Source organism: Gopherus flavomarginatus, chromosome 16 (genome assembly GCF_025201925.1).
Source record: "Gopherus flavomarginatus isolate rGopFla2 chromosome 16, rGopFla2.mat.asm, whole genome shotgun sequence".
In the NCBI taxonomy this organism is placed as follows: Eukaryota; Metazoa; Chordata; order Testudines; family Testudinidae; genus Gopherus; species Gopherus flavomarginatus.
Genome location: NC_066632.1, coordinates 24567481 through 24584681, shown reverse-complemented (window position 1 = coordinate 24584681; position 17201 = coordinate 24567481). Strand labels below are relative to the sequence as shown.

Here is a 17201-nt window from a genome sequence, read left to right as displayed (position 1 = left end):
GTCACGGACGTTTATTTGTCCAATAGCAGACGTGTGTCTCTGCATTTGCACACGTGTGTTTCCATGTGTGTGTCCCTGCTTGTGCGTACGTGAGTGTGTCTAGGGGTTACTCTGGACATGCATGTGGGTTTGGGGGGGGTTGATGTGTGTGTGAGTGCATATCTTTGTGGGTGGATCTGTCTCTCGGCTTGGCCTGTGCTGATTGCAAGAGGGCAGCGGGCAGCAGGGGAGCTCAGTCCGGCCAAGGGCCGGGTGTGGGGCTGTGTCGGGCTCTGGCATTGCTGGAAGGGGCACGGGGGCTGCCATGAGACAGAGGGATGGGCCGTGTAAGAGACTGGTGGGGCCAGGGGAGGACATTTTCCACACCTCTTCCTGCTAGAGCCCCCAGCGTGGAGGGGCCGCGTCACTTCCATCCATGGGTTGCTCGGAGGTCAGGCTGGTGCTGGTGGGTCGACCGTGGTGGCCTGTGGGGCCACAGCTGGGATGGGGCACCTGGCTGAGCTGTGGGGGGACTGAGACAGGGAGGGGGGACGTGTCCCCCCAAAACCCTTCCCCATCCCCGCCACGGTGCATGCCTCAGCCAGTGTGACCAGCCCCCCTGGCCCTGCTGACCAGGCCCTGTCAGTCTGTGGGGAAGTGGGGGTTCAGGGGTTGGCCTCGGCCACAGCCTGGTGCCAGGGCTGGTGGCAAGACACTGGCCCCGTGAAGGATTGGTGGGCAGGCCTGGCACAGACCCACAAAGGGATCCTGCCTTTGGGGGAGCCCCTGGCCCTGGAGCATCTGGGAACAGCCAAGGGGCAGATAGAGGGAGGAGAGAGATGGGGGGTTAACCCTGGGACGAGGAGGGAAGTCACCTTGTTGGAGATGGGGCGGGGAGGAGAGGACGGTCCCCCCCACCAGACCCACTGTCCTGGTCCTGCCGAGGTGCTGCCTCGCCCCCGTTGGCACCTGGTCCCGGGGCTGAGCTGGTTCCCCCAAGGATCCCACGATGGAGGCTCAGCCCTGTGAGGAGGGGGCTACTGGGTTGGGGTGCAGACGAGGGGTGAGGAGAGGCCCCTCCTGCCTGGGTGAGGGGGCCCAGCCCGTGGGGGCTGGGCAGCAGCATCGGCTGGGGGAGGGCTGGCCACCCTCTGCTGGGGCCAGAGGCCGTGGGGATGGGCAGCCCAGTGGCCTGACAGGGCCTGGGCTCTGCAGCCATGGCTCCCTCTGCTGGAGACAGGGGGCGTTGCGGGAACAGCGTGTGGCTACCACTGGGCCAGCGGGGAGTGGGTGCAGGGGCTGATCTAGGGGGCTGGGCAGGAGTGGGCCACATGGGGCAGCCCAGGGACCATGGCTACCCAGCAGGGTACCAACGCCCGCCCTCCTCTCCCCTAGGCCTGCCCCCCGGGGGGTCGGCGGCTCCCCCCCTGCCCGGAGCGGATGTGCCCCTGAGCGCGCCCGGGGCCTGACGGAGCATGTTCAACCCCAGGAACCCCCCCAGGGGTGGCTACATGGAGCACTGCTACCTGCGCCCCCGGCACGTGCCCGGCCCCGGCCTGGCAGACGGTGAGTCCCGGCGCGCGGCCCCTGAACCCCGGAGCGTCGGCACGGGGTCTGCGGGGACCAGCTGCGGCCCCTGCCCCTCTGTGCCCCTTTACCAGTCCCACCCCCGTCCCTCCATCCCCCGCCCCCTTCCACCCCCAATCCCTCCATCCCTCGTCCCACCCCTCTTCCACCAATCTGACTTCCGTCCGTCCATCCCCCGCCCCCTTCCACCCCCAATCCCATCCCTCGCCCCAGGTCTCCTTCACCTGTCCGACCATCCATCCGTCCCTCCCCTGCCCCGCCCCTCCCACCTGTCCGACCTCCGTCCGTCCCTCCCCTGCCCCGCCCCTTCCACCTGTCCGACCTCCGTCCGTCCGTCCCCTGCCCCGCCCCTCCCACCTGTCCGACCTCCGTCCGTCCATCCCCCGCCCCCTTCCACCCCCGATCCCATCCCTCGCCCCAGCCCTCCTCCACCTGTCCGACCATCCGTCCGTCCCTCCCCTGCCCCGCCCCTCCCACCTGTCCCGCCATCCGTCTGTCCGTCCCCTGCCCCGCCCCTTCCACCTGTCCGACCTTTGTCCGTCCATCCCCTGCCCCGCCCCTCCCACCTGTCCGACCTCCGTCCGTCCCTCCCCTGCCCCGCCCCTTCCACCTCTCCGACCATCCGTCCGTCCGTCCGTCCCCTGCCCCGCCCCTTCCACCTGTCCGACCTTTGTCCGTCCATCCCCTGCCCCGCCCCTCCCACCTGTCCGACCTCCATCCGTCCCTCCCCTGCCCCGCCCCTTCCACCAGTCCGACCTCCGTCCGTCCCTCCATCCCCCGCCCCCTTCCACCCCCAATCCCATCCCTCGCCCCAGCCCTCCTCCACCTGTCCGACCATCCGTCCGTCCCTCCCCTGCCCCGCCCCTCCCACCTGTCCCGCCATCCGTCTGTCCGTCCCCTGCCCCGCCCCTTCCACCTGTCCGACCTTTGTCCGTCCATCCCCTACCCCATCCCTTCCACCTGTCTGACCTCCGTCCGTCCATCCCCTGCCCCGCCCCTCCCACCTGTCCGACCTCCGTCCGTCCCTCCCCTGCCCCGCCCCTTCCACCAGTCCGACCTCCATCCGTCCCTCCCCTGCCCCGCCCGTTCCACCTGTCCGACCTCCGTCCGTCCCTCCCCTGCCCCGCCCCTCCCACCTGTCCGACCTCGGTCCGTCCGTCCCCTGCCCCGCCCCTTCCACCTGTCCGACCTCCGTCCGTCCGTCCCCTGCCCCGTCCCTCCCACCTGTCCGACCTTCGTCCCTCCCTCCTCTGCCCCGCCCCTTCCACCTGTCCGACCTCCGTCCGTCCGTCCCCTGCCCCGCCCCTCCCACCTGTCCGACCTCCGTCCGTCCGTCCCCTGCCCCGCCCCTTCCACCTGTCCGACCTCCGTCCGTCCGTCCCCTGCCCCGTCCCTCCCACCTGTCCGACCTTCGTCCGTCCCTCCTCTGCCCCGCCCCTTCCACCTGTCCGACCTCCGTCCGTCCGTCCCCTGCCCCGCCCCTTCCACCTGTCCGACCTCCGTCCGTCCATCCCCTGCCCCGCCCCTTCCACCTGTCCGACCTCCATCCGTCCGTCCCCTGCCCCGCCCCTTCCACCTGTCCGACCTCCGTCCGTCCGTCCCCTGCCCCGCCCCTTCCACCTGTCCGACCTCCGTCCGTCCGTCCGTCCCCTGCCCCGCCCCTTCCACCTGTCCGACCTCCGTCCGTCCCTCCCCTGCCCCGCGCCCAGCACCAAGCCCTGGGAGATGGGGGCGGGGGCTGCCCAGGACTAACGACCTCCCCTTCTTTTCAGGGCTGAATGACTTCCCCGTGTGCCAGCAGGCCAGCCTGATGGGCAGTCACCATGGGTACGGGCTGGCACCGGGCAACGAGCATGCTGGGAATGCCACCGGTAGGTCAGTGCCCGGGGGATCGGGCTGGCCTTGCGGGGTGGGCGAAGGGGAGAGGTTGCCAGCAGACGCCCCAGCCCGCTCTGTGGGGGACGGGCGCTGGTGCCAGAGGGGGCATCGGGGCCCAGCACACTCAGCCCCGGTTCCCCATCTCTGCCTGGCCCAGGGTCTCGGTTGTCCACGCCCCGGAGTGCGGCCAAGCTGACCAAGAAGCGGGCGCTGTCCATCTCGCCGCTGTCCGACGCCAGCATCGACCTGCAGACCGTCATCCGCACCTCGCCCAACTCCCTGGTGGCCTTCATCAACTCACGCTGCGCCTCGGCCAGCGGCTCCTATGGGCACCTCTCCGTTGGCACCATCAGGTGAGCGTGGGCAGGCAGGCCCCAGAGCTCGCCTGGCCTGAGCCGAGAGGTGGAAAAGGTGCTTTGTCAGCCTGTCCAGTCCAACTTCCAGAGCCTGGAGCAGCCTGGTTCTCTCCCCAGCTCTGGGAGGACAGTGGGGGCCTCGTGGTTAGAGCAGGGGAGCTGGGAGCCAGGACGCCCGGGTTCTATTCCTGGCTCTGGGAGGGGAGTGGGGTCTAGTGGTTACAGCAGGGAGGCTGGGAGCCAGGACTCCTGGGTTCCATCCCCGGCTCTGTCATTGACCCATCGTGTGACCTTTGCCAAGTTCCTTTGCTGCTCTGTGCCTCAGTTTCCCTATGTGTCAGTGAGGGAGTGTGAGGGGGCGCAGATTAGTGACTGAGTCTCTGCCAAGTGCAGGGAGGGGGCTTGGGGCAGGCTGAGCCCCTCTGCCTTGCTGTACACATGGCAGGAGACCCGAGGCTGGGTGCAAGGGGCCGCTCCCCACAGGCTGGGATAGTGGGGGACACCTCCGGGGGGGTCACACTCACTCTCCTTCTGACTTTCAGCCCATCCCTGGGCTTCCAAAGCCCCATGGCTCACCCGAAGGGGCAAGGGGCAGCGTTCGGCCCCCCCATGCCCCACTGTGGCTCCCATGAACACCTCCCCGGCCGGCCGGGGTTCCTGCACCATCCCCCGCCCCGCGGGACACCGAAGCATTGCCAGGTAAGGGGCCCCCGCCCCGGAGGAGCGCCAAGCGCACGGCACACAATGGCCACAGGGGGGCAGCACTGAGGATCATCCCCACTGGAGTCTGGGGTGTTTAACGAGCCAGGCCCCCCGACCCTGCCCACCAGCCCCAGCGACGCGGGCAGGGGGAGGCTGCCAGGCTGGAGCCCTGGCACCCCCTCCTGGCAGGAGTGGCAGCGCCAAGCCCTGGTGGGGGGGAAGCTGGAGTGCTGCCCAGTGGAGGGGCAGGGCTGCCGTGCCCCACACGGGCCCCCCGCTGCCTGAGCTCATCCTGTTTCTCTCCCCCTCCCAATGCAGATGAAATCAGAGCCGAGCCTGGGTGACGCCCTGGGCATCAAGGGCCTGGAGGAGAGATCGGAGGGCGATGTCTCCAGCCCAGCCTCCATGGGGACGCAGGTAACAGGCAGGGTCCGACTCCCCCTCATCCCCCAGCCAGGCCCAGAGTCCAGCCCCCCAGCGTCGGCCATGGCAGCCGCCCCCAGGCTCCCTGCTCATGTCGCCCGCGGGCACCTGGGGCCACCGGCAGGAGGCTGCCCCAAGCTCCCACTCCCCGGCTGGGCCCAGACACCCCAACCCAGCCACGTCGCCCGTCACCCACAGGGGGCGCTGCTGGTGTGAGCACGGGGGAGGGGGGTGTCTGCCCATCGGTGACCCCCTCCCCGGGGCCCAGCCTCGCTCGGCTGGCAGGTACGTGGGCTGACCCGGCGGTGCCCCCCTGCCCTAGGACCCCCTGCTGGGGATGCTGGAGCCCCGGGAGGAGCTGGAGAAGGAGGACGGGAAGCAGGAGGCAGAGGCCGTGTACGAGACCAACTGCCACTGGGAGGGGTGCAGCAAAGAGTTCGACACCCAGGAGCAGCTGGTGCACGTGAGTCGGGGACGCCGGCTCGGACACCCCCGAGCCCATCGCAGGATCAACCCCGACCTGCAGCCCCTGCTGGCCCAGCCCTGGGCTCCCCACAATCCCCAGTGCTGCTGGTGCCCCTCACCCCCGACCTGCAGCCCCTGCTGGCCCAGCCCTGGGCTCCCCACCCCGAGCTCTGCCGGTGCCCCTCACTCCCGACCCGCAGCCCCTGCTGGCCCAGCCCTGGGCTCCCCACAATCCCCAGTGCTGCTGGTGCCCCTCACCCCCGACCTGCAGCCCCTGCTGGCCCAGCCCTGGGCTCCTCACAATCCCCAGCGCTGCCGGTGCCCCTCACTCCCGACCCGCAGCCCCTGCTAGCCCAGCCCTGGGCTCCCCACCCCCAGCTCTGCCGGTGCCCCTCACTCCCGACCCGCAGCCCCCTGCCTATCACCACTGTGCCCCTGAACCAGCCCCGGAAGCTGGGGGCTGCTGGCTGGGTGCCCCCCCAACCCACACCCTGCTCTGCCCCCGCAGCACATTAACAACGAGCACATCCACGGGGAGAAGAAGGAGTTTGTGTGCCACTGGCTGGAGTGCTCACGGGAGCAGCGGCCCTTCAAGGCCCAGTACATGCTGGTGGTGCACATGCGGCGGCACACGGGCGAGAAGCCTCACAAGTGCACGGTGAGTGTGAGCCGGGCGCAGGCCAGACACGCCAGCCGGGCGGGGGTGGGACTCTCCTCCCCCAGGTGTCGGGCTCTGGGTGCTGATCCTGGGGGGGATCTGCGACTGTGCTCTGGGTGCGGGGGGGGGTGTCAGAGTGGGGGGGGGTCGGCGTGTATGTCCGGGGGGGGGCTGTGGGTGCCCCGCGGGGCAGCAGGGGGTGGTGTCTCTCTCACAGCTCTCTGCGCAGTTCGAGGGCTGTCACAAGGCCTACTCACGCCTGGAGAACCTCAAGACCCACCTGCGGTCGCACACGGGCGAGAAGCCGTACGTCTGCGAGCACGAGGGCTGCAACAAGGCCTTCTCCAACGCCTCGGACCGCGCCAAGCACCAGAACCGCACTCATTCCAACGAGGTACGCCCCCCACTCGACATGGTACAGCCCGCTCCCCCCACTCCAACGAGGTACGCCCCCCCACCCGACATGGTACGGCCTACTGCCCCCACTCCAACGAGGTACGCCCCCCCATGGTACGGCCCGCTTCCCCCATTCCAACGAGGTACGCCCCCCCACCCGACATGGTACGGCCTACTGCCCCCACTCCAACGAGGTATGCCCCCCATGGTACGGCCCGCTTCCCCCATTCCAATGAGGTACGCCCCCCCAACATGGTACGGCCCGCTCCCCCCACTCCAATGAGGTATGCCCCCCCACCTGACATGGTACAGCCCGCTCCCCCCACTCCAACGAGGTACGCCCCCCACCTGACATGGTACAGCCTGGTCTCCCCACTCCAGTGAGGTACACTCCCCCACCTGACATGGTACGGCCCGCTCACCCCACTCCAATGAGGTACGCCCCCAACTCGACATGGTACGGGGTGTTAGTCTGTATCTGCGAAAAGAACAGGAGTACTTGTGGCACCTTAGAGACTAACACATTTATTTGAGCATAAGCTTTCGTGGGCTACAAAGGTACACCCCTCACCCGACATGGTACAGCCTGCTCCCCCCACTCCAATGAGGTACACCCCCCACCTGACATGGTACAGCCTGCTCCCCCCACTTCAATGAGGTACACCCCCCACCCGACATGGTACAGCCTGCTCCCCCCCTCCAACGAGGTACACCCCTCACCCGACATGGAATGGCCCATTCCCCCCACTCCAAGGAGTTACACCCTGCCACCTGACGTGGTACGGCCCACTCTCCCCACTCCAATGAGGTACAGCCCCCATCTGAAATGGTACAGCCCACTGCCCCCACTGCAACAAGGTACACTCCCCCCCGCCCCCAATCCATCATGGTACAGCCTGTTTCCCCCATGCCAACAAGATGCACCCCCACATCTGCCCCCTGCCAAGGAGCTACGACACCCCCCTCCCGTTACCAGATGTGCCCCTTACTTGGGGGTACGCTCATTGATTAGGGTTACTCTGGGGGGGGTTGTACACACACACACACACACTCTGTACTATAGTAACCCACTTGATGAGCAAACCCCCCGGTATTCGGGATGCTGCAGGGATCCTTAGCTTAGGTAACAGGAGCGTTGCTGCAGCGTGAACAGGGAAGCTAAAAACACAAAAGGGGAAAGTTCAGCGAGAGAGAAGCAACCAGCGTAACCGTAAAAGTGACACTAGTGATACCCACACAAAGGAGCCATAGGACAGTTCCATGGTTCATACCCGCAGTACAAAAGGAAACGGGGGGAGGGGGAAGCTCACCCACTCCATGAGGCTTGACCTGGTCGGGGTTCCCAGGTGAGTGCGGGAGCCAGGCAGAGCCCCCAGCCCGATGGAGCCCAGTGGAACTGATGCAGCGTTTGGGTCCAGGCATCAGAACCCTGACTTGGGCAGAGGTGGGGGGGTTTGTAGAGAAAATACAATGGTTGAAGGGAGAACAGGAGATTTGTTTATGGGGAAACTGAGGACTGGAGGGTTTTCTTTAGGCTGGACAATAGGAGCTGCTCACTCTTGGCTATGGGTGATGTTTTCTTCAGGGAGCTCACAATGCAACTAGGAGTCGGGTGGCACCTTGAAGACTAACAGATTGATTTGGGCATAAGCTTTCGTGGGTGAATCCCCCCTTCGTCAGACGCATGAAAGCTCCTGCTCCAATACTTCTGTTAAGGTGCCACAGGACTCAGTCGCTTTTCCCAGATCCGGACTAACACGGCTCCCCTCTGACACTCGACAATAACAGATGGGAGGTGTCGATTCCAGGAGACGCAAAGCTGCTTGTGTAATGAGCCAGCCACTCCCAGGCCCTAGTCCAGCAGAGGCTGGTACCTGAGCAAAGACCCGTCCCTGCCCCACGAGCTCCCGCTCTGGAGCAAGACCCCCCCAGCTGTTCCGGGATTTGCCCCCCAGTGCCACGCGGCTCAAGCCAGCCTCACACTTCAGGGGGATTGATCCCCAGCTGCTGCTGCCCACAGTCCCCCCCGGCACAGTCAGAAACCTGGGCTAGCTGGACCCTGGGTCTGGCACTGCCTCTGTTCCCAACAGGGCACGTTCCATGCCCCCCAGTACGGCTCCCTCCCCGTGTCAGTGCCCGGCCCTCCCTGGGGCTGGCACCCCCGGTTTTAGAACCACACGGAATCTGAGTTGGTCCTTCCCCAGCGGGCAGCTCTCCACGCCCAGAGGTGCCCATGGGGCTGTCTCCCGGGCTGAGCTAACCCCTCCATCTCGCCCCCACCCATGCAGAAGCCGTACGTCTGCAAGATCCCCGGCTGCACCAAACGCTACACGGACCCCAGCTCCCTGCGCAAGCACGTCAAGACGGTGCACGGCCCCGATGCCCACGTCACCAAGAAGCACCGGGGCGACATGGTGCTGAGCCGGGCACTGGCTGCCCTGGGGGGCCCCGCAGACATGAAGCAGGAGAAGGAGGGAGGCTGCCCCGGCGAGGGCAGGAAGGACGAGGGGAAGCTGATGGTGCCTGAGGCCACCTTGGTACGGAGTGGGGTGGGGCAGGGGGGCAAACTGGGCACAGGGGGCTCCGGGCTGCCATGCTACAGGACAAGGCCCTGCCATGGGGGGGGGTGGATTCTGGGCTGCGAGGGGAGGGAATTCCTCACTGCCTGAGCTGCGGGGGGTTGGCGTGCGGTCAGGGCGTGCCCCAGAGGCTGTGGCTAATGAGGGGCCGGTACCTCCCCCCCGGTCCCTGTCTCCCCAGAAGCCCCAGCCCAGTCCCGGCGAGCAGTCGTCCTGCAGCAGCGAACGCTCGCCCCTCGGCAGCGCCAACAACAACGACAGCGGGGTGGAGATGAATGCCAACCCGGGCGGCAGCTTCGAGGACCTGTCCACGCTGGAGGACCCCCCACCGGGGGAGCCCATGGGTGCCTCGGGGCTCTCGGCCCTGCGCCGCCTGGAGAACCTCCGCATCGACAAGTACAAGCAGCTGCGGAAGCCCCCGCCCAGCAAGGGCCTGCAGCTGCCGGCCATCCCTGGCACCGGTGAGCCCTCGGCCGGGCAGGGCCAGGCCAGCGAGGGCTGGGGCGGGAAACCACCCTGGGCAGGAAGGGGGTGCCGGGAGCGGATCGGGGGCTCAACGCGGGGGTGCTCTCCCCTGGCAGTCAGGGCTGGCCCCATTGCCACAGTGCGGCACTAGGGCGCACTGTGCTGTAGGGAGCAGGGCAGGGGGCTCAGCAGGGGGCGCTCTCCCCTGGCAGTCAGCGCTGGCCCCATTGCCGCAGTGCGGCACTAGGGGGCGCTGTGCTGTAGGGAGCAGGGCGGGGGGCTCAGCAGGGGGCGCTCTCCCCTGGCAGTCAGCGCTGGCCCCATTGCCGCAGTGCAGCACTAGGGGGCGCTGTGCTGCAGGTAGCAGGGTGGGGGGCTCAGCAGGGGGCGCTCTCCCCTGGCAGTCAGCGCTGGCCCCATTGCCGCAGTGCGGCACTAGGGGGCGCTGTGCTGTAGGGAGCAGGGCGGGGGGCTCAGCAGGGGGCGCTCTCCCCTGGCAGTCAGCGCTGGCCCCATTGCCGCAGTGCGGCACTAGGGGGCGCTGTGCTGTAGGGAGCAGGGCGGGGGGCTCAGCAGGGGGCGCTCTCCCCTGGCAGTCAGCGCTGGCCCCATTGCCGCAGTGCGGCACTAGGGGGCGCTGTGCTGTAGGGAGCAGGGCGGGGGGCTCAGCAGGGGGGGCTCTCCCCTGGCAGTCAGCGCTGGCCCCATTGCCGCAGTGCGGCACTAGGGGGCGCTGTGCTGTAGGGAGCAGGGCGGGGGGCTCAGCAGGGGGGGCTCTCCCCTGGCAGTCAGCGCTGGCCCCATTGCAGCAGTGCGGCACTAGGGGGCGCTGTGCTGTAGGGAGCAGGGCGGGGGGGGGGGGCTCAGCAGGGGGCGCTCTCCCCATCAGGCTGCGTTGGTCCCAGTGCCCTAGCATGGCACCAGGGAGCGCTTTGCTCCCATAGGTCCTGTCTTACAGATAAGACAAACCGGAGCTGCACTCAGCTTGGGGTCCCGGCCACATTCAGAGCTCAGTATTTCTGCTCTGCCCCCCAACCCTCCATGTCCCCTCCCCTGCCATTGCAATGGGACACATTCTCTGCCCGCAGCCCCAGAGGCAGCTGCATCTTGGGCCTGGAGGAGGGATCTTGGTATAAACAGCTGCCGTGCTCCACCCGAGAGGTGGCTGCGTGGCGCTGGGTGGACAGGCTTGGGGAGTTCCTGTGAGTGGGGCCAGACAGGGACTTGGGGGGCTTGTGCCTCTGGCAGGGCACAGGGCTGGGGCAGGTGAGTCCAGCCTCCCAGAGGGCCACTAGGGGTCTCTGAGCTGAGACCAGCTCCAGGACACACGGGCTGAGCCCCACCCCCACCCCCACCCCCCGCCGCCCCACTGCCCTGGGGATAAAAAGAATGGGGGGCAGCCAACCCCAAGGGGAGGGTAAAGGACCCTGCAGCCAGATCGACGCCAGCTCAGTTACAGAACAAGAGTTTAGCTCCGGAACCCCCCCCCACACCCCCAGCCACCTACACCCCCCAGCCCCCCACAGCCACCTGCAACCTCCCCAGCTACTCCCAACCACCTGCACCCCCAGCTGCCCTCAGGCACCTGCAACCCCCCAGATACCCCCAGCCACCTGCACCCCCACAGCTACTCTCAACCATCTGCACCCCCCTCAGCCACCCCCACACACCTGACCCCCAGCCACCAACATGCACCTGCACCTGCACCCACTGGCCACCAACCTGGCCACCAACATGCACCTGCACCCACTGGCCACCAACCTGGCCACCAACATGTACCTGCACCCCCCAGCTGCCCCCGTGCCTTGGCTTTTGGCCCAACCCCCCCATTCTTCCCCACCCCTCAGGCGCTGGGCCTGTGCCCTGGGAGCCAGGCCCATTCCCATCCCTGCAGTAACCCCCACCCCCACCCTGTGCCTTTGCAGGCCCCCCCGGGGAGATGCCCAGCCTGTGCGGCCCACCCCCCGCGGCCTCCCACCGCCGCGTCCTGGAGCTCTCCACCAGCGACCTGGCCTCCGCACCCCCAGCGAGCGAGCGCCGGGCCAGCACCACCAGCACCGTCAGCTCGGCCTACACCGTCAGCCGCCGCTCCTCGCTGGCCTCGCCCTACCCGCGGGCCACCGAGGGGCTGGGGGGGCTCCCCAACAGCCTGGGCCTGGCCGACACCTACGACCCCATCTCCCCCGACGCCTCCCGGCGCTCCAGCGAGGCCAGCCACTGCGGGGGGCTGCCAGGCCTGACGCCGGCCCAGCAGTACCATCTCAAAGCCAAGTACGCCGCGGCCACGGGCGGCCCCCCGCCCACCCCGTTGCCCAGCATGGAGCGGGCGGCCCTGGGTGGCAGGACGGGGTTCCCCGGGGACTACCCGGGCCCAGCCGGGCCGTCCTTCCTGGCCAATGGCTCGCTGCGGCGGCACGGCACCACTGAGTACCCCAGCTACAGCCTCCACCCGCACCTGGCACCCGGGCACGGCACCCGGCGGGCCAGTGACCCCGCCCGGACGGCGGCCGAGCCGCACGCCGCGCCCAACGTGCAGCGCTTCAAGAGCATGGGTAACGTGAGCGCGTCGGCCCTGGGCAGGGCCGGCCTGCAGCCCCTCGGGGGCACCGACGCCAGTCTGCAGCGTCACCTCTTCTCCCCTCGCCCGCCCAGCATCAGCGAGAACGTCTTCCTGGAGAGCGTGGCCATGGAAGGGCCCGGGGAGATGGAGCAGTACCTGGGCTACCCGGAGCAGGGCTTCCAGTGCCAGGGGCCAGGCATGGAGCTGCAGGGGGAGGGTGCCTATATCGGTGCCCACAGGACCATGGGGGGCATGCAGCTGAGCCCTGGTGCCCACGGCGAGCTGGAGGGGAATTACTGCCTCCCCCAGTGCCAGGTGAACCAGCACTTCGAGGGCATGCGCCCGCCCGATGCCAGCATCCTGCCGCCCTGGGACGAGGCCGCCCCGGGGAGCCTGGAGATGAACCCCATGGTGCCCAGCCCGCTGGGCAGCCGGCATTGCCAGCACCCGTACCCGACTCCTGGTGCCTGCGAGCCGCAGCCCAAGCACATGGACTTGTGCCACCCGGGCAGGTTCGCCGGCGGGCAGCAATTTGGCGAGCTCAGCCAGCTGCAGATCAAAGCCGAGCAGCAGCTGCCGGCGCCGGCGCTGACCCCCTGCCAGAATGTGCAGCAGCCACCAGCAGCTCCGTTCGGCCAGCCCAGGGCCATGGCGGCCGCCCCCGGCAGCGGGTACCAGGCCGAGCCCCAGCAGGGCTCCTGCTTCGCCATGACCCCCCCGGGCAGGCGGCCCCAGACCCCCATGCTGCAGGTCAAGGAGCTGATGGTGCGGAATTACGTGCAGTCCCAGCAGGCGCTGATGTGGGGGGAGCAGCCGCAGCCCCCCCCGAAGGCCGGGGACCCCATGATGGGGCTGGGCGGGATGCCTGGGCACAGCCAGCCCCTGCGGCATCCCCCGGCACCCCAGCCGTACCTCAGCCCCAAGTACGCCGGCTACCCACTCAAGCCAGGGCACCCCCTGGGCCCGCCTGAGAACCAGCCCCCGGCCAGCCAGTGCTTCAATCCCGAGCTGATGCCCCACCCGCCTGGCGGGCCCAAGCCCCCGACCAGGCAGAACAGCCTGGGCTACGTGGGCAGCCCAGGCCAGCCCAGCCCCTCCTGTGAGGCCCCCGATGCCAGTCCCCACAGGCTGCCGCGGCTCCCCCCCCTCCACGCCCCACCTGAGGGCCCCGCCGAGGCGGCCATGCTATTCTACCCGGGGCAGGGCCCCATGCAGCTGGGGAAGGGTGCCCAGGGGCACCAGCCGGCCAGCTGCGGGGGCCAGGATCCCGGCAGGCCGTTCGCCCCCAGCCTGGAGACCCTCAAGCCCGACTCCTTCCCCTATCTGGCACCGGAGGGGCAGGTCTCCAACAGCCTGGACTCGCTGGACCTGGAGAACACACACCTGGACTTCACGGCCATCCTGGATGACCCAGAGCCCCCGGCCCTGAGCCCCGCCCGGCTGCCCCTTCCCGGGCCCCCCAACATGGCCGTCGGAGACATGAGCTCCATGCTGAGCTCGCTGGCTGGGGAGAACCACTTCCTCAACACCCTGTCCTAAGGCCCCCCGGCTGCGCGGCCCCCGCACCCTCCCCGGGCACCCAGCGCCAGCGGGCAGGAGACGCCCGCCTCGACAGGCTGCCCAGCGCCCCACACCCGGGAGAAGGGGCCCCTCATGGGCATGGGATGCTCCTAGCTATTCAGCAGCCACCTATCTGTCCAGCCTTCCATCTTTCCACCCATCCATCTGTCCATCCCTCCCTCCATCCTTCCACCCACCCATCCCTCCCTCCAGGGGCTCCTATGGGCTTTGTCGGAATAGGACGAACCTCTGCTCCTCTCTGCAGCCGCAGGGCAGCTCCCCCAGGCCCTTAGGGGTCCATCCTGGGAGATGTCGCACCCCCATCCCACTCCCCTCGTGGGGGCCTCAAGTCTTTCCAGGGCAGGAGGGAGAGGGAGTGCCTGTTATAAGCAGCTGCGTGCCTCACCCCAGAGCCGGCTGCATGATCCCCAGGCTGTGGGGCGGGGGAGCCTCGAGGGCAGGGCCAAGTGGCCGCAGCCAATCCCTGCTCAACCAGACTGGGAATCTGGAGCCCCTTCAACCCCCTGAGACTGCCCTGGGCTGGCGCTTGGCCCTGTCACCCACTTGCCCCAAGGCCAGGAAGGCTGTGACAGGCCATGGGGGGGCAGCCCCCACCAGACTGCAGTGCCCAGTGCCCTCCGTCCCTGTGCCAGGCTGCCACCATGCCAGGGCCCTTCTCTCGTCAGATACTGCATACGTATCCCTTCCACGGACCCCCACATCCTATCGCTCCTTCTCTGGGCCAGGGTCTGCTGCAATTTACCCCCACCCTCATTCCGCCTCTCCCCCCCACCTCCAGTGGCACAGCGGGGGAGGGGCTCGCAGCAAAGTCTTAACTTAAAACTGAAAAACCAAAGAAAAATAATTTTAAAAAACCCGTCGTCTCGTTCGCTGTGTTTGGTCTGAGCGACAGGCGGGCGCTCCCCGCTCCCTGCCCACCAGGGGCAGGAGATCTGCTAGACAGGCTGGCAGGGGAATCGCCAAAGCCTGACGCCTGGTGCCAGGCTCGGGCCCGGTGCTGGGTACGGCCCCGGCGCAGCTCTGTACATAGTATATATACGCGTCCGTGGGGTTTTGTACCTGTAAAGCGCCATCCTCTGTTTGCTAGCAACAAAAAAATTCCAGTACGAACTAATAATTAAACAAAAAATTCCTCAGGGGAGTGAAATTGTTGATTTCTGTTCCTGGAGCAGCTAGAAGCCAAAGGATCGGGGCCCCGTTGTGCCGGGTGCTGCCCAGACCCTGACCGAGATGAGGGCCCAGTCACGCCGGGCACTGCCTAGACCAGGGGTAGGCAACCTATGGCATGCGTGCCAAAGGCGGCACACAAGCTGATTTTCAGTGGCACTCACACTGCCCAGGTCCTGGCCACCGGTCTGGGGGGCTCTGCATTTTAATTTAATTTTAAATGAAGCTTCTTAAACATTTTGAAAACTTTATATACAACAATAGTTTAGTTATATATTATAGACTTATAGAGAGAGAGACCTTCTAAAAACACTAAAATGTATGACCAGCACATGAAACCTTAAATTAGAGTGAATAAATGAAAACTCGGCACACCACTTCTGAAAGATTGCCGACTCCTGGCCTAGACCCTACCCGAGATCAGGGCCCCGTCGCGCCGGGCACTGCCCAGACCCCAACCGAGATCAGGGCCCTGTCACGTTGGCTGCTGCCCAGACCCCAACCGAGATCAAGGCCCCGTCGGGCCGGGCACTGCCCAGACCCCAACCAAGATCAGGGCCCCATCGCGCCGGTGCTGCCCAGACCCCGGCCAACATGCTGAACGCCGCAGGACGTTCCGGTGAAGGCCACTCTCCAGGTGGCTTGTGCCATCTGGGATAAAAGTCCAGCAGCCGAGGGGTGGAGGTGGCTCCGTGGCAAACCCCCCTCTCCCATGGGTGCATCGAGTCTGTTCCCACATTGGACCTGCGTAGAAATGGACCAAATGACGAACAATTGCTACGGTCCAGCGCTTGGCCCAGTGCTGGAAAAGGGGCCCCCGACAGCTGGGCCTCAGCAGACGCGGCCGTGTATCGGGTGTCCTGGCTCGCCGAGCTCACCGGAGGGCACCAAACTCACATGCACCATTCAGCTCAGCCCCATGATCCATTGTCGAATCATTCCCCCAGCGGAGAGAGGGAAGGGTGGGAGCCAGGGGTGGGGGTGGGGAGAGGGGGCCGCGCCACTGCCCAGGGCAAAGGGACTGCTTGTGGCGCAAGGCGCAGTTCACCTGTGGGACTCCACGCTGCAGGAGGCCACCGAGGCCTCAGCTCCTCCAGGGGACGGCACCATGCAGTGGGGTTGTACAGCCCTGGGGGGAGCAGGGGTGCACGGCCCCAGGTGAGCATCCCACGCCCTCACTAGGGGCTGGCCCCATTGCAGCTGACTGGGAACAGGGGCAGCAACAACAGGGGCTCTGGACTGCCAGGGTTCGGGGCTGGCGTCAGGAGGGAACGTTTCCCCGACACACCGCCAGGGCAGGAGCTGGGGGGTGAAGTCTTCATCAGGGCCGCATTGACAAGCTCCATGGGCCAGGTGTCTGCTGGGGAAGACCCCCTGGTTCGATGTGGGGTAAGTCCCACAGCCCCTGCCCATCGGGCGGGGGGGGAGCACCCTGGATGTGCTGCTAACCAAGCCCCAGCCCCTGGATCCTCCCCCACTGAGGCTTCCCCCAACTCTGGGGCTGGGGGAGCTTCCCTGGGTCCCATCCAGCCATGGCTTTCTGGAGGTCCGGGGCTTAGCAGGGGTGGGGCTGTCGGATGAAATTCTCCGCCGGCATTGGGGCTGGTGCCGTCACATAGCAAAGGCAGCTGGGGGCTTGGACCCGGGCCCCGGCCTTGCTGCGCCAGGGCTGGGCAGACACCAAGCGAGGCGCAGCCTCGCCCCGGAAACCAGGCCCCCAGCTGAGATGGGGACGCTGGCCCCATCCAGCCAGAGTCCCGGCAGCAGCCCCCCATGCATCGGCACTGGGCAGGCGGTGCAGGGGCTCTCTGCAGATCCAGTCCCCACAGCTGGGCTCCCCTAAACCCTTCCAGGGTGACGTTCCCAAGCCAGGGCACTCAGGGCAGGGGGGACTGGCTGGGCCCTCTACGAGCCCCCCGGCTCCCTCCCCAGCTGTGGTCGAGCCCCTCAGAGGAGCGTAGTTTTCTCATGGTGTATGGTGCCGACACCCCCACCCAGCCCTGGCCCCCGGGAAGCGTGAGGTCACCGGGATCTGGGCCTCCCCCACACCCATCTGGGAACCTCCAGAATTTCACTCCTCTGCCTGCCCCTCTTGCCCTGGGAACATCTTGGGGGGGGGGGGTGGCTGACATCAGCCCAGCCTCCCCCACCCCCGCCCCTACCCCAGAGCGCCCGGCCCTCTGCCCCTTGGCCAGACCCCAGCCAGGGGGCTGAGGGGACAGTAAACTCCCCCCTGTCTGGGCTGGGTGGAGCAGGGTTTGGCTGGTGGGCCTGTTCCCACTCCCACGGGGGTGTTGGGGGGGGGCTCCTCAGGCCAGTCCCCTGCTCTGGGGAAGAACTTGAGGGGCTGGGGGCCTTTTGAGGGGGGACCTCGGCAGGGGCAGATGAGGGGACGCCCCACCATT

General features: G+C 67.3%; 1 protein-coding gene across 1 annotated transcript in view; it reads left to right on the top strand.

The window, feature by feature from the left end:
• Nucleotides 1–14614, top strand: part of GLI1 (GLI family zinc finger 1) — a 37404-nt gene extending 22790 nt beyond the window's left edge. Inside the window, exons 2-12 of the mRNA XM_050925379.1 lie at nucleotides 1375–1545; nucleotides 3339–3437; nucleotides 3602–3797; nucleotides 4343–4499; nucleotides 4821–4919; nucleotides 5248–5388; nucleotides 5899–6048; nucleotides 6278–6442; nucleotides 8733–8981; nucleotides 9205–9484; nucleotides 11414–14614. Of these exons, the coding sequence (XP_050781336.1) occupies nucleotides 1455–1545; nucleotides 3339–3437; nucleotides 3602–3797; nucleotides 4343–4499; nucleotides 4821–4919; nucleotides 5248–5388; nucleotides 5899–6048; nucleotides 6278–6442; nucleotides 8733–8981; nucleotides 9205–9484; nucleotides 11414–13587 (3801 nt within the window). The 5' untranslated portion in view covers nucleotides 1375–1454 and the 3' untranslated portion in view covers nucleotides 13588–14614. The remainder of the gene's footprint in view (nucleotides 1–1374; nucleotides 1546–3338; nucleotides 3438–3601; nucleotides 3798–4342; nucleotides 4500–4820; nucleotides 4920–5247; nucleotides 5389–5898; nucleotides 6049–6277; nucleotides 6443–8732; nucleotides 8982–9204; nucleotides 9485–11413) is intronic.
• Nucleotides 14615–17201: the final 2587 nt, after the last annotated feature.